This window comes from Sarcophilus harrisii, chromosome 3, assembly GCF_902635505.1.
Source record: "Sarcophilus harrisii chromosome 3, mSarHar1.11, whole genome shotgun sequence".
Classification (NCBI taxonomy): domain Eukaryota; kingdom Metazoa; phylum Chordata; class Mammalia; order Dasyuromorphia; family Dasyuridae; genus Sarcophilus; species Sarcophilus harrisii.
Genome location: NC_045428.1, coordinates 523,529,784 through 523,543,873, shown reverse-complemented (window position 1 = coordinate 523,543,873; position 14,090 = coordinate 523,529,784). Strand labels below are relative to the sequence as shown.

At 38.5% G+C, this 14,090-nt stretch overlaps 1 protein-coding gene across 4 annotated transcripts in view; it reads right to left on the bottom strand.

Annotated features, from left to right (window-relative positions):
- Positions 1–316: 316 nt before the first annotated feature.
- Positions 317–14,090, bottom strand: part of RNASEH2B (ribonuclease H2 subunit B) — a 79,384-nt gene continuing 65,610 nt past the window's right edge. For 3 of the 4 annotated variants that reach the window (XM_012545262.3, XM_012545263.3, XM_031961959.1), the window contains one exon: positions 12,676–12,912. In XM_012545262.3, coding sequence (XP_012400716.1) covers positions 12,805–12,912 — 108 coding nt within the window. In that variant the 3' untranslated portion in view covers positions 12,676–12,804. Of the gene's footprint in view, positions 687–12,675; positions 12,913–14,090 lie in introns of those variants that run through there. The other variant, XM_031961960.1, reaches the window with a different exon arrangement.

The window sequence follows — 14,090 nt, the reverse complement described above, 5'->3', positions numbered from 1 at the left end:
TTGGAGGTTTTGGGTTTGTTGTTTGTTATTTTTAAACTATGAGTTGAAACACAGTTCACCGGAGCTTTTAACTTGGAATCAAGTACTTAGAGAAGCACTGTACCTACCTGGAAATAAGCATATATCACGGAGAGGTTGACATAACCCCAGAGAAAACAACGCAAAAAAAAAAAAATGCGATTGTACGAAGGCATTTAAACAATTCAAATTTTACAATGAGTTTCTTCCAAGGCTCACATTTTGAACTTGGAGGTAATGAGCTGCACTGTGTAGGTTTTTTTGGTAATTGTTTTTTAAGAGAACAAAAGAAGGTATGGAAATCCAACTTTTTTACTTTCCCTTTTAATTAGAGTACCTCAATACCTCTTGTAATGAGCTGTGTTAGTACATGAAGGGAAAACATGTGGGAGAGAATCATGTCAGCAAAGCTTTAGGGAAAAGTCATTGGTAGGATTGACTCTTCTAATAAAGAAATGCTGAACACGTATAAAATCACATTCCAAAATGAAGTCTGATAAGTTTGTTAGTTTTAAATTATCTAGTCCACCTCTCCTCCTTCTTCTCACCCTCAATATGTTGTTTTATAGAAGATGTGGAAGAGACAGTCGTGGCTGAATGGGCAAAGGATGCAGCCAGGTTTCCTATTGAGTCCTTTTTTTATTCCTCTGTGTTCTTGGTGCTGCCATCTAGAGAAAAAGAGGAAACAGGAGTTGTAACCTCAAAGAGTGACTTGTCACCAAAAGCTCGGTCCTGAATCTCAGCTTTCTTTTCAACAAGTCATGATGCTTTCTTCCCAGAATGTGCAGGTGAGCCCCTTAAGGGCTCACCCCCTGCTTGAGGGCAGCTGCCTGGATGTGGCTCTGAAAAGAAGGCTGCTCTATGTGTGTGTGTGGGGGATTGAAGGGGGGAGAGAAAGAAGGGGGTATGTGTTGGCTCACACAGCTACTAAGAATCAAGTGTCTGAGACCACATTTGAACTCAAGTCCTTGTGACTCCAGGGCCATTGCTGTAGCCACTGCACCATTGAGCAGCTATATGTTTTCAACACCTGTGATACTACTACCTAGTTGTAAACAGTGAAGAAAAGATTGGTTTCTTCCCTTCCTCCCTTCCTCTCTTCCTTCCTTTTTTTCTTTCCTTCCCCCCTCCTCCTTCCTTTCTTCAAACTCTCCAATATTTGGGGAATTATAATAGCCAACATTTATATGAAACTTCAGAATTTACAAACTGCTTTGAATGTGTTTTTTTTTTTTTTATTTGATTCTTACAATAGCCCTATGAACATACTTGACTACTTTATAGGTATGTTGGAAGGAAGGAAGGAAAGAAGGAAGGAAGGAAGAAAAGAAGGAAGGGAGGGAGAGAGGGAGGGAGGAAGGAAGGGAGGGAAGAAGGGAGGAAGGAAGAAAGGGAGGGAGGGAGGAAGGAAGAAAGGGAGGGATGGAGGAAGGAAGGAAGGAAGAGAGGGAGAGAGGGAGGGAGGGAAAGAAACAAACACTATTCAAGTGCTTACTATGTGCCAGGCACTGTGTAAAGCATTTTACAAATACTGTCATTTACTATCTACTTGTTTTTTTTTTTTTTTTTTTTTTTTTTTTTTTTTTTTTTTTTTTTTTTTTTTTTTTTTTTTTTTGCTATCTACTTGTAATGTCCAGGCTAGCTCTCTGGAGGATCTTGGGATCAGTCTTGATCTTAGTGGAGGAGTGCAAGAGGCAAGAGAGCCACCAGGAGGATGGTCAAAAATGGAATGTCTCATTTCCAGTCCTTCTTAGCCCTTAAATACCCTATTATAATTACATCTTTACAGCATAATGAATATGTGTGAACTAGAGAATTTTTACATCACCATACTAAGTACATGTGAACTAGAGAACCATCATCTCATTAATTAAACTGAGTTAACACCTTGGTGTAAGTATCTTTGCTTTACGTATACATTTCTCAGAGTTCCCCAGTATCTGCAGTCCTCTACATCTACTATTCAATCAAACACAACCCCAGATGACTCTTTTTCTTTCCTCATGAATTTGACACATGGTTCATAATTTTTCTCTCCTCCCCAACTCTACCCTCATATTACTTCAACATACCTTTTGATTCTCCCACAAATACCCTAACCACCCAGTTCCTCAGTCTATTCACTTCCTACTAGCTACCCCCCCCCACCTTAGCACATAGAAAGATCTTGCCATTATGCATAAATGCACCACCTCCAGCTTTAAGAATTCTGATAATTATCCAACCATAGTCTGTTTGCTTTCCCTCTCACTCTGCCTTCTAACAAAGGCATATTTCCCATCCAAGATTTCCTATCCCATGATCCTCTCAGTTCTCTCCCAGGACTTCTCCTTGGCACAAGCCATTCTCTCCTCCCCATCTTGACTCTTTGGTAAATCAATTCACTTCTACACTGTCCTACTCTCTTGAATCCCTAGACCCCTTATTATATAACCAGTCGTATGTTTAGTCAAGTCTCAGTGTTAGATCACTCCCACTATACATCCCTTTCACTCCTATACATGTATTGCTGAATGAAGGTACAGAAAATCATTCAACTGTTCTGAATGGGTCTACTATAAATTTAAGGGACACAACTCAACTGGGCCCTCACTGATTCTAGACAATCCTACTATACCGTGCTTATCAACTTACCACCCCACTCTCAACAATGGCTCTTCCAAATCTTTTCATCCTTCCTCAAGCCTCTTATGGCTTCCCAGTTCCCACCATTTTTCACAGAAAAAGTTCAGGTCATTCATATGAATTCCCTCATCTTCTTCCTTTCACCTCTTCTGCTACTCTGGTGTCTTCTGCCCACTATCCATTTCCTTACTCCTTACCAAGGTTAACCCCTTTGCTTCTGTTCAAATGATCCCATTACATCCTATCATTTCCTCCAACGGATTACCCACTGTCTTCACTTTCTTTTACTTATTTTCAGTCTCTCCCTGTCTGTCTATTGGTTCATTTCTTACTGCCTACAAGCATTCCCATGTTTTCCCTCTCCTAAGATACTCTCATTTGATTCTTCCACCCTTGCTAACTACCATCCTATATCTTTCTCGCCTTTAAAAGCTAAACTCTTTGAAAAGACTATCTACAATAAGTCCCTTCATTTTCTCTCCTCTTACTATATTATGAAGCAATTTGAATCTGGTTTTCTGATCTCATCATTCTACCAAAACTTCTCTCTCCAGCTGCCATTGATCTCTTGCTTGGCAAATCTAATGGCCCTTTCCCATTCTTCATTTTCCTTGCCCTCTCTGCAGGCTCTGATGCTGTTCATCACCTTCTCCTCCTTCTTGCTAGGTTTCTGGGCCACCATAATGGCCCTTTCCCAATTCTCATTCTCCTTGATCTCTCTGCAGCCTTTGATGCTGTTCATCACTTTCTCCTCCTTCTTGCTAGGTTTCTGGGCCACCATAATGGCCCTTTCCCAATCCTCATTCTCCTTGATTTCTCTGCAGCCTTTGATGCTGTTCATCACTTTCTTCTTCTTGCTAGGTTTCTGGGCCACTACTTTCTCCTGGTTCCCTTACCACTTCTCTGACTGCTCCTCTATATGCTTTACTGGACCTTCCTTTAAATCAGGCCCTTTATTCATAGATATCCCTTGAGTTATTATTCCAGCATTCTTTTCTTCTCTTCCAGAGAGCTAGCCCAGAGAGCAAATGACAGTATTTGTGAAATGTTTTACACCGTGCCTGGCATATAGTAAACACTTGAATAGTGCTTGTTTCTTTCCTCCCTCCCTTTCTCCCTTCATCCCTCTGTCCCTTCCTTCCTTCCACAGTCCTTCATTATCATCTCATTCAGTAAATCAATCAATAAACATTTATTAAGTACCTAGTTCTAGTTGTTCTAGTTGTTATTTAGTCATTTTCAGTCATGTCTGTCTCTTCATGATCCCTTTTGTGGTTTTCTTAGCAAAGATCCTAAAATAGTTTGCCATTTCATTTTGCAGGTCATTGTATTGATGAGGAAACTAAAGCACCTTGGTGTATATGTCTTGCCTAGGGTCACACAGTGTCAGGGGCTGGATTTGACCTAGGGAAGATGAGTCTTCCTGCTTCCAGATTTAGCACTCTATCCATTGTGCCATCTAACTTTCCTTATATTCTCTTACCTTCAATCTTTTCTCTTTGTTGGCTCCTTTCTCTCTGCCAAAAAAAAAAAAAAAAAAAAGACATGGTACCTCCTAAAAATGTCATCTCTTTTCTTTAAAAAACAAACAAACAAAAAACCTTAGTGCTTCTTTCTATTATCTCACCACCCTACAAAGTTGACTTCTATCTCTATTCACTACTCAGAAGACCAAAGTCATCACTGACTGCTTCACTGCCAGACCCAGCGGCTTTCCCTAGTTCTTCATTTCCATGAACTTTTTTATTACAATTCAGACCGTTCAGTTCTTGATTCTCTGTCTTCCCTCGGCATGTATCATGCTAGTTTGTTCTGGTTCTCCTCACTCCTCAGGACACTCCTTATTGGGGTGCCACCTAGGCAGCTAAGTGGTATGATAGAGAGAGCACTGAGCTCAAATTTGGATTTAGACTAGTTGTGAGACTCCGAGTAAGTAATTCAAACTGCCTACATCAGTTCTCTCAACTGTAGGATGGAGATAATAACAGAATATACTTCACAGGACTACAGTGAGGATCAAATGAGATAGCATTTGTAAAATGCATCGCACAGTACCTGGCACATAGTAGCTATTAAATAAATACTTGTTCCTTTCCCTTCTTTTATGGTTTCCTAAGTATAGGAATTCCTTATGGCCCTGCTCTGAGCCTTCTATTTTTGCTAAACTTCTTCCCTTAACAATCTCATCTACCAAAGATTTGATTTATCTTCTCTAAGCAGGTGGTCTTCCATATCTCTATCTTCAGCCATGAATGGCCCTCTGAACTCCCATTGAACACTTGCAGCCAACCATTCACTACAGATCACTGAATAGTGTCAGCACCTGGGATATCTCTCCCTGTCTCTCTCCCCTCTGCTCCTCTTCTCTCCCAAATACATCTCCAAGTGAACCTGTTCCTTCTAATTTCCTTAAGTCTATTGAACGCACCATCACATTCTCCCAGTTTTGAACATTTGGGAATCTCTTATAATCCTTCCCTCTTGTCGTCACCCCCAAATCCAATCAGTTCCCAAATCCATCCAACTCCAGTTCTATTTTATTCTATATTCAGCTTATTCTACATTGAACTTCTCTGTTCTCAAACTCAAACTCAGAACTCAAACAACTCAAAATTCTCTATTCACATTTCACAAATCCCTTCACAATCTAGCTCCAATCTACCTTTTCAACTAGTTTATAATCTTCCTTTTCATAAGTCCAACTTTTCAAAGCCCAAGTTGTAAGCCCAGGAGCATTACAACACAGTAAGTTCACCAAGCTGCAAAAGACTTCCCTTTATCTTCACTTGTGAAACAGAAAAGATAGGCTTGTACAACTTATTTCACAGGACTGTTATAAGGAGTTTGTAAAGCCCTATATCAATGTGTATTGTTATCACTATTGTTAGAACAGACAGCCTTACTCTAAATCTACAATTCCACCATCACTTGATTCTATTTCTCTAAGAATGACATAGCCTAAGTAGACAGATGGCCAGCCTGGAAGTCAAAGAGATCTAGATTCAAGCTCTGCCTGTACTATGTGGTTGTGTGACTTCCCAATGCTTCTGGCAGCTTTCTAGCACTGTAAGTTGAGTCCAGATTAAATTTTCCCATGGGGAATGAGTTCCAGGGGTCTAGATCCCCAAAAAAGTGATTGAGATTTTAAAAGAGCAAAACTTTGATAAGGGAAGCCAGAATTCTCAATAAAAAATATTTTGGAAGTGATCTGTTTCTAAGATCCTAATAAGAAAACAGGAAAAACAGGTTTAGAAACTCTTCACCCATCTGTGTGAAAACAAAGAATTATATGGAAATTGCTCGGAGGATAAAACACACAGATATGAGTATGGATGATTGAACACTAACAGCTAAGGGGAGAAGGAAAGCCTTTCCATAGCAAAATCTCAAAGTAAATTAGGGATTCTCAATGGCAAAAATGTGGGAGGTAAGGTATTGGAACATGGTAGGCAGTCTGTGAGAAGACATAGAGAGAGAAGAATGGAGGTTGAGTTCAGGAAACAAGATTCAGCCAATATGGTTATAACACAGAGCTTATGCAGGGGAGTAATAAAACATATTAAGGTAGGCTGACGTCATACTGTGAACAATCTTAAATGTTCAAATAAGGAATCTGTGTTTTTTCCTAGAGGCTATTGGGAACCATTAATTTCTTGATCAAGATAATGTCATGATTAGATCTTTGCTTCAGGAAAATTATTTTTGCAGCTACGTGGATTAAGGATTGAAGAAAGAAAGAGTAGAAGCTGGGAATCCAATTAGGAGGCAATTGTGATAGTTTTGATGAGAGGGGAAAAGGTCCTGAACTAAGTAAACAAGAATAGTGGCTATTTGTGAAGAGAACAGGATGAATGCAAGTAATTTTGTAGAGGTAGAATCATCAACCAATGGATGGGTTGAAAAGAAAGAAAAAAATTGAAGATGATTCCAAGAGTGACTAGAAGGATGGTGGAACCCTCAGCACAAAAAGGAAAGCCTGGAAGACAGATGGTTTTAAGAGGGAAAATAAGAATTGTTTTAGATTGTTGTGTTTGGTTCCTAAGGGTCAACCAGGTGTGGATGCTCAATAGGCAGCTGAAGATGTGGGATTAGAGCTCAGGAGAGAAAGTACTAGCCCTGGGAGTCATTGGACTAATGAGAATAGATGAGAGAGAAGGGAGATGAAGAAGGAGAAGAAGAGGGAGAGGGAAAGGGAAAGGGAGGAAACCAGAGACAGAGAGGGAGGCAGACAGAAGGAAGGAGAAAGACAAGGAAGGAGGCAGACAGAAAAAAGGAGAGAGGGAAGGAAAGAGGAGAGAGGGAGAGAGTTAGTTTCAGGCACAAAAATGAGTGGAAAATTCAGGCTTGGTGTCAAAGGACCTGGGTTAAATTTCTAGTATTGCAACAAAGTCACATTTGCTGTCACATTTTCATGTGAGACTTTGGGCAAATTGTGTAACTTCCTTGAGCCTCAATTTCCTCATCTGTAAAATGTGGAGCTGAATTCAATGACCAATGAGAGATTCCTTCCAGCTTTAAATCTAAAATCTTGTGACTTTGAATTCAGTGCTCTCCTACCACACTGATTCTCTAGATCAGGGATCCTCAAACTGGCTCGTGGGTCAGATGTGGCAGCTGAGGATGATTATCCCCCTCACCCAGGGCTATGAAGTTTCTTTATTTAAAGGCCCACAATACAAAGGTTTTGTTTTTACTATAGTCCAGCCCTCCAACAGTCTGAGGGACAGTGAACTGGCCCCCTATTTAAAAAGTTTGAGGACCACAGCTCTAGATCTCAATGGAATTCAAATCCTTTATTTTATAGATAAAGAATTTGAGGTCCTAAGACCTTAGGGGACTCATCCAAGGTCAATCATTAATCATTAGATCTAAGATTTGACTTCTGACTGTAAATCCAGTGCTTTCCATTGTAGTATCCTATTTTCCCATATTGTAGGCCTCTATCTGTGTTGAAAATGGAAGGGGATACCAATACTAAAAAGGGTGGAAAGTTAGGGCCAAGAAAATCAGAGAAATAGTCTGGACCAAAAGTCAAAGCAAGGACAAAGTGGGGCACAAATCCTGGATAAGAGGGAGAGGGCAAAGCAGATGGTCAAAGATTCAAGCAGTTGGGAGGTCTGCAGGAATGAAAGCAGAAAAACCCAGCAGGAGTGAGAACAGACTCAGGTTACCTACAGCCAGGCTAGCATGGCACAGAGGCAGACTTTTATCTTAGATACTGACACTTCTCCCTGAGAAGAGGGTACTGCCAGAGTTTGGCTCTTTTAAAAGGCTGGCAGGAAAGAATTGAGTAGAGTGTGTGGGGCAGAAAATCAGAATGGACAGAACCCAGAAATCAGTGAAGTTTATATAATCTCTTTCCCTACATGGGTTGCCCTGAAAAAAAATTTAAATTATGCATGTAAACACACACATATACATATATGTGAACATAATACTCATATATATGTGTATATACATACATATACTTATGCCCATTTATAGGCCTGTAAGTAGAGAATGATTAGGTGAATCTGGTTGTTATCTGCTCAATTGTTAAATAGTGGATCGTGAGTGAAAAGTCTATACCCTCTAATTACAGTGCAATAAACATTTACAAAACACCTACTATGTGCTATAGGCACTATGCCAAACACTGAGACTACAAATAAGAAAAAGATAATTATTTTTATTATCTAGCAAAAGTGAATTATTTTTATTATCCAGCTGCCGCTAAGCTGATCCAAAGAAGGCAAAGAAAGAATAAAGTAGTGGAAAGAAAAGAGAGTGAAAAAATTAATGTAATGAAAAGAGCTAGAGGAAATGCAGAACTGGTAAGGGCAGAAGAGGGGATGTGGTTTAGAAGCAGAGCCAGTGGAGAACTATGGTTGAGAGGGATAAGCCAAATAGGCACAGCTGATTTGTTAACTATTTCTTGCTGATGCTAATTTCTAGCTATTATATTCCTAGACCCAGGATGGTGTATATTGCAAGAAATCTTAACATATGGTCCAAGAAGTGATTTCAGGGGGCCTATGAACTGGGATGGAAGATATACACACATACCTACATACATGCATATTTATATGTAGGACATGTATGGTTTATATATGTGTGTGTATTATGTTTAATGTTATATTTACTAAACTTTAACTAAAATCTCACATTTCTTTTAATTATCTAAAAATATTATTCTGCAAATACTAGGCTTCGTCAGGCTGCCAAAGGGGTTCAGAATACACACATATGTATATAATATATATATATATATATATATATATATACATATAACATTTATTTCCACTAATCTCTAACTAAAACTTCACATTTCCTTTAATTATTTAAAAATATTCTGAGAACAATAATATGTTTTTCCAGAGTGCTAAAGAAGCCCAAGACACACAAAAAGGTTAAACAAAATGACAGAGAGATAGCTGGTCTTGGAATCATAAAGACTTGAATTCAAGTGTTGCCTCTGAGAAATAGTTATAATAATAACAACCAACATTTATATAGTGATCACTACGTACCAGGCATTATGCTAAGCAATTTACAGTTATCATCTTATTTTATCCTCACAACAATTTAACTATTCTAACAAAGTTGGGTGCTATTATTATCCCCCTTTTACAAATGAGAAAACAAGGTAAACAGAATTTAAGTGACTTGCCCGGGGTCACACAACTAGGGATGTTGAGGTCAGATTTGAACTATGAGTGTCTATTCTTGGGCAATTGACTTCTACTTCCAGTATCCTAGCAGCTGTCTAATTCTTTAAGTTGCAGGAAAGCTAAGCTACTGGCTTTGGCAGAGGAAGTGTCTATCTAGAAGTTCCCCATCCCAAAGAAATCATAGGTCATGCACTTATCCCCATCCTATCTTCATATAAGAATGATTCCAATAAGGAGAAAAAATGGAAATTGTCTCAAGAGACCAATGTGAATGAACTAAGAATTTATCTGTCAACTTAAATTATAGAAGACATAAACAAGAGTAAGTTACTAAGTATAAATACAAAAACATGTCTAATATACTGTAAGAACAATGTTGAGAGAACCAAAGATCTAAATGAGCTGAAACTGAGGAGGAAAAGTAAAGGGGGAAAAAAAACTCTTGTGTTGTGTAAGCTCTCTCAGGGAAAGGAAGGATCAAAGAAGGAAAAGGAGAGATGCTTGGGACACATGTGGAAATGGTAACTGACTTGAGAGAAGCCAAAAATGACCAATTCTCTGCTTTTCTTTTGTCCTTTCGCCTTGAAGGTGAAAAACAAAAGAGGTTTATGGGATTGCCATCTAAAATAAGGAGACAGTAAGATAGCAAGGTGTTACCTCTGATGCCTTCAAACCATACCAGCTCAAGGTGAAAGATATATCTGAATACTGAGGAGAAAAAACAGGGACAGATGATTGCGAAGTCATCACCATAAAAAAAAAAACAAAACAGGAGAATTACAGATGACTAGAAACAGATAAGTCAATTTTTTGAAAGAGGAAGACAATGGCATATATAACTCATAGGCCATCTAACTGGACTTCTGTCAGCAAAATTAAAGACCACTATTAAAGAGATAGTTGAAAGGAAGCAATAATTCCAAAGAACCCAGCACATAGTCAATAAAATTAAGGCAAGCCAGGCTAGTCTCCTTTTTTGATAGATTTAATAAGCTAGAAGATTAGGTGAATATTGTAGATAATTTACTTTCATACTACATTAGCATTCAATAAAATACCTCATACTAATTCTTGTGGAGAAAAAACATGAAGTAATTAGTCAAACAGTAGTACAACTGGATGGACTGAATGGAGTGGTCATCTATAGTTTCATGTTACTGTAGGAGGAATTTCCAATGGAATGTCCCAGAGATATGTGAATTGGTGATCTCATCAGTTTCTATGATTTAATTATCATCTATGTGATGATTTTCAGATCTACTTATCCTCTCTGCTAACCTTTAGTCTAGAATCTCCACTCACCTTTCAGACATCTTAAATTGGGCATTTTAAACTCAACATATCAAAAATGAATGCAACTTTTCCTCCAAACCCTCCCTCTGCCTCAACTTTACTACTACTGTCGAGAACACTATTCTCCCTGTGTCCTAGACTCTCCTCAATTCCTATCTCCCATCCCACCCCCATATTCAATCTGTTGTCAAGGCCTACCAGTTTTACCTTCAAGACATCTCTTGGATACACTCCCTCCCATCACCCTAATACAGCATTTTTGACACTATTCCTGGACTACTGTAATAACCTGCTGGGGGTTCTACCTAAATTATCTCCCCACTCCAGTCCATCCTCCATTCAATTGCCAAGCTAATTTTCCTAAAGTGCAAATCCAATCATGTCATGCACCTTTGTCCCCCACTTCATAAACTCCTATGGTTCTCTATTTGTTTTTCATATTTATATCCCTAGAGCTTAGATCTGTACAGGCACATTAATAATTAATAATGGTGCTTAATAAATGTTTGCTATTATTGACCATCACCTCCAAGAAAAACGTATAAAATCCTTTTTGTCTTTCAAAGCTCTTCACAAGCTACTTTTTTGCCCCTTTTCCAGTTTTCTTACATCTTACACCCTCTAGTCACGTATTCTTTGATCCAATGACACTAACCTCCTTACTATTCATTGAACAAGCCACACCATCACCATGTTTTACAAATATCCTATCATTTTATCCTGACAACAATACAAGGAGATAGGTATTATTTATGATTCCCATTTTACAGATAAAAAAATTGAAGCAGACAGGAGATTAAGTACCTTGGTCAGGGTCCCACAGTTAAGTAGGTGTTCAAGGTCATATATGAACTCGGAATTTCTTGACTCCAAATCCAGCGCTCTATCCACTGTCACTACCTAGAAGTCTCTGTAAATTGGAGATTACTGGTGAGGGAAGGCACAAACATTAAAAGGGATCAGTCTAAGCTGGAGAGAATGAGTCACTGAGTTCCTATTATATAAGGACCAGTTGAAGGAACTGGGGATTTTCAGCTTCAACAAGACTCAAGGTTAGGAGAAGAGAATGGCAATTTTCTTCAAATATCTGATATTCTATCACATTGGTCTTTCTGTTAAATACAAACTTGGTATGGGGGGGTACAGAAGACAGGAAGAAGTTCTAAAAATTTTTTAATGAACATTTGTAGTGCCTTTGGATTGGACTTGAGTATATCGACTGAACGTGCTCAGAATATTCATCTCCCTCAGAACTTAAGAATGACAGGCAAGGCAGAAGCTAAAATAGTTGAACCTTAATGAGCCATCCCCTGCTCCTTGCAGAGATCCAGCTTACCTCCTGGTCCTGGCTCCAATCCTCTAACTTGGTGGCCCCTGGATTTTTCCTTTCTCGGTATTCTTTACCTTATAACTTATGTTTTCCTTTTGAGTCTTATTCTCACTTCCCACATCATCACACCAGAGGTCTCTGTTTTCAGCCCTACCAACCATCTGTTTCCAAGCTTTTTGTGCTCCATTTCTCACCAAACGCGAATTGACCTGCTTTAAAAACATATGGAGGAAAAAGGCTTGCCAGGAAGGGGCATCCTACTCTTGATTGCCCCCAGATTCCCCATGTGGCATCCTGAAGGGGCAGTGAGGCCATAAATGCCTAGTTAATTTAACACCTTTGGGATTTGGTTAATTTCTCTCAAGAAGACCATGAAAATCATATTGTTACGCTCACAAGCCATCAAAGTTCCATAGAGAATCATCCATCCATCCAAACGTTTATAATGTATGTGTTTACTGAAGAAACTGTATGGCTGTATGTTAATTCTATTCACTTGATTATTTTTCTCCTTCTTGCCAATCAACCCATCCCTACCCTCCTCCCTTACCCAATCCTCAAAAGAGGCAGGGGTATAAAATACAAACCACTGACTGTGAAATTTCTGAAAAAGCTTTTTTTTTTTTTTTTTTTTTGTTAAATATGACCCTCTGGTTAGAGAGTTTCCAAAACATATGCCCTTTTTTGTGTGTTCTGGAACACAGAAATCTCCTAGACATAATTCTGTTGAATGAAAAATTTAAATAACACTACAATATCTCTTCTGAGATATCATATTTTATTTTATTGGAAAAGGGGGAATGGGGACAGGGTAGACAGAGAGATAGATGAATAGATATAAAAACACCAGAAAAAGTTCATCTAGATTTTAAAAAGGCTTTAATATCTTTATTTTCCTGCTTTAGTTTTTGTGCCAAAAAAGGTGGAAATACTTCTCATTCCACTCTTGTCAACTTTAGCCAGAGCCTTCTGAGCTGCAGTCATTTTGCTATTTGTCTGTTAATAAAAATGAGAGGGAGAAATTGAATCAGTAAAGCTGTAAGACAGTCACCCTTTGAAAATCCTATGTGTAAAACCACAGCATGGTACACACATCTCAAGGTCTATTAATGGGAATTATAGCCTTCACGGCTACATGCTTCGTAAGGGTGTGATTACTCAACAAAAATCTAGTTTTGAATTCTATTCAGAACTCAGACCTAAGAAGCACAGAACATTCTAAAAAGAGCCAGAAGGCAAAACCGTCTCCTTCTGTTAGAAGGGAAGATTGCAGCCAATGGCTTACTTTGGGAGAATCATTCTTGAGGGTATATTAAGGGCAGTGATGCAGACAATAGAAGTGACACATACAGCAGCTCAATCTCCCTATGATCCAACACTCTGTGCTGTCAGAGGGCTGAATTACAGCCTTGTCTTACAGATAATGAATAATTCACACTCATTTACCATTTGATTTTATTCTTAAACTCTATGGGAAACTAAAAAGGAGGTGATAATATTCAAAAGATGACCAGTATTTGCAAAGCATCATGGGGATATGAGGATAGTTTCCTTAAAAATTTTGTCAGGGGGAGGGGAGCTGTCAAAGAAGTGCTTTGTAAATGGTATTTTCAAAAGCTAATGTCTAACAATTCTGAATTTAAGTTGCTGTATTTTCCTGCTGTCTGGCTTTTGGTAGTTTTTTTTTTTTTTTTTTTTTTTTTTGCTACATGCTACAGCCAGAACCAACAGGAAGCAAATAGAAGCCAATTGTTTATTTCAATGCTTTGCTTTCAACATAGATGGAAAAAGAATGTTGAGGCTCCACAAAAAAAGGCAGTCCATATGACTGAAAATGTAAAAAATAAAATTCTAATTGAAGCATTTTAAAGTGATTATTTGATAAAACGTAATACATGATCTCTAAGCTTCCTTTCTGTTTTGTCCTTTATAAAAGGCAACAAAAAAACAATAATAGCAACAAAAAGGATAGTGAAAAACAACACATTTCAGTGTGCCTTCCTGGCAGACCAACTTCCTTTGCCTTCTTGTTGCCCACCACTCCAGTGTATGATAGGAGAGGTGAAGAATAGGGCACTAATTTTTCCCCACTACAAAAATTCTGAATATCTTAAATAAGCATAAGACTTGGACTACTTGCCATGTGCTTCACAAAGTTGAAGCAATTTGAAGTT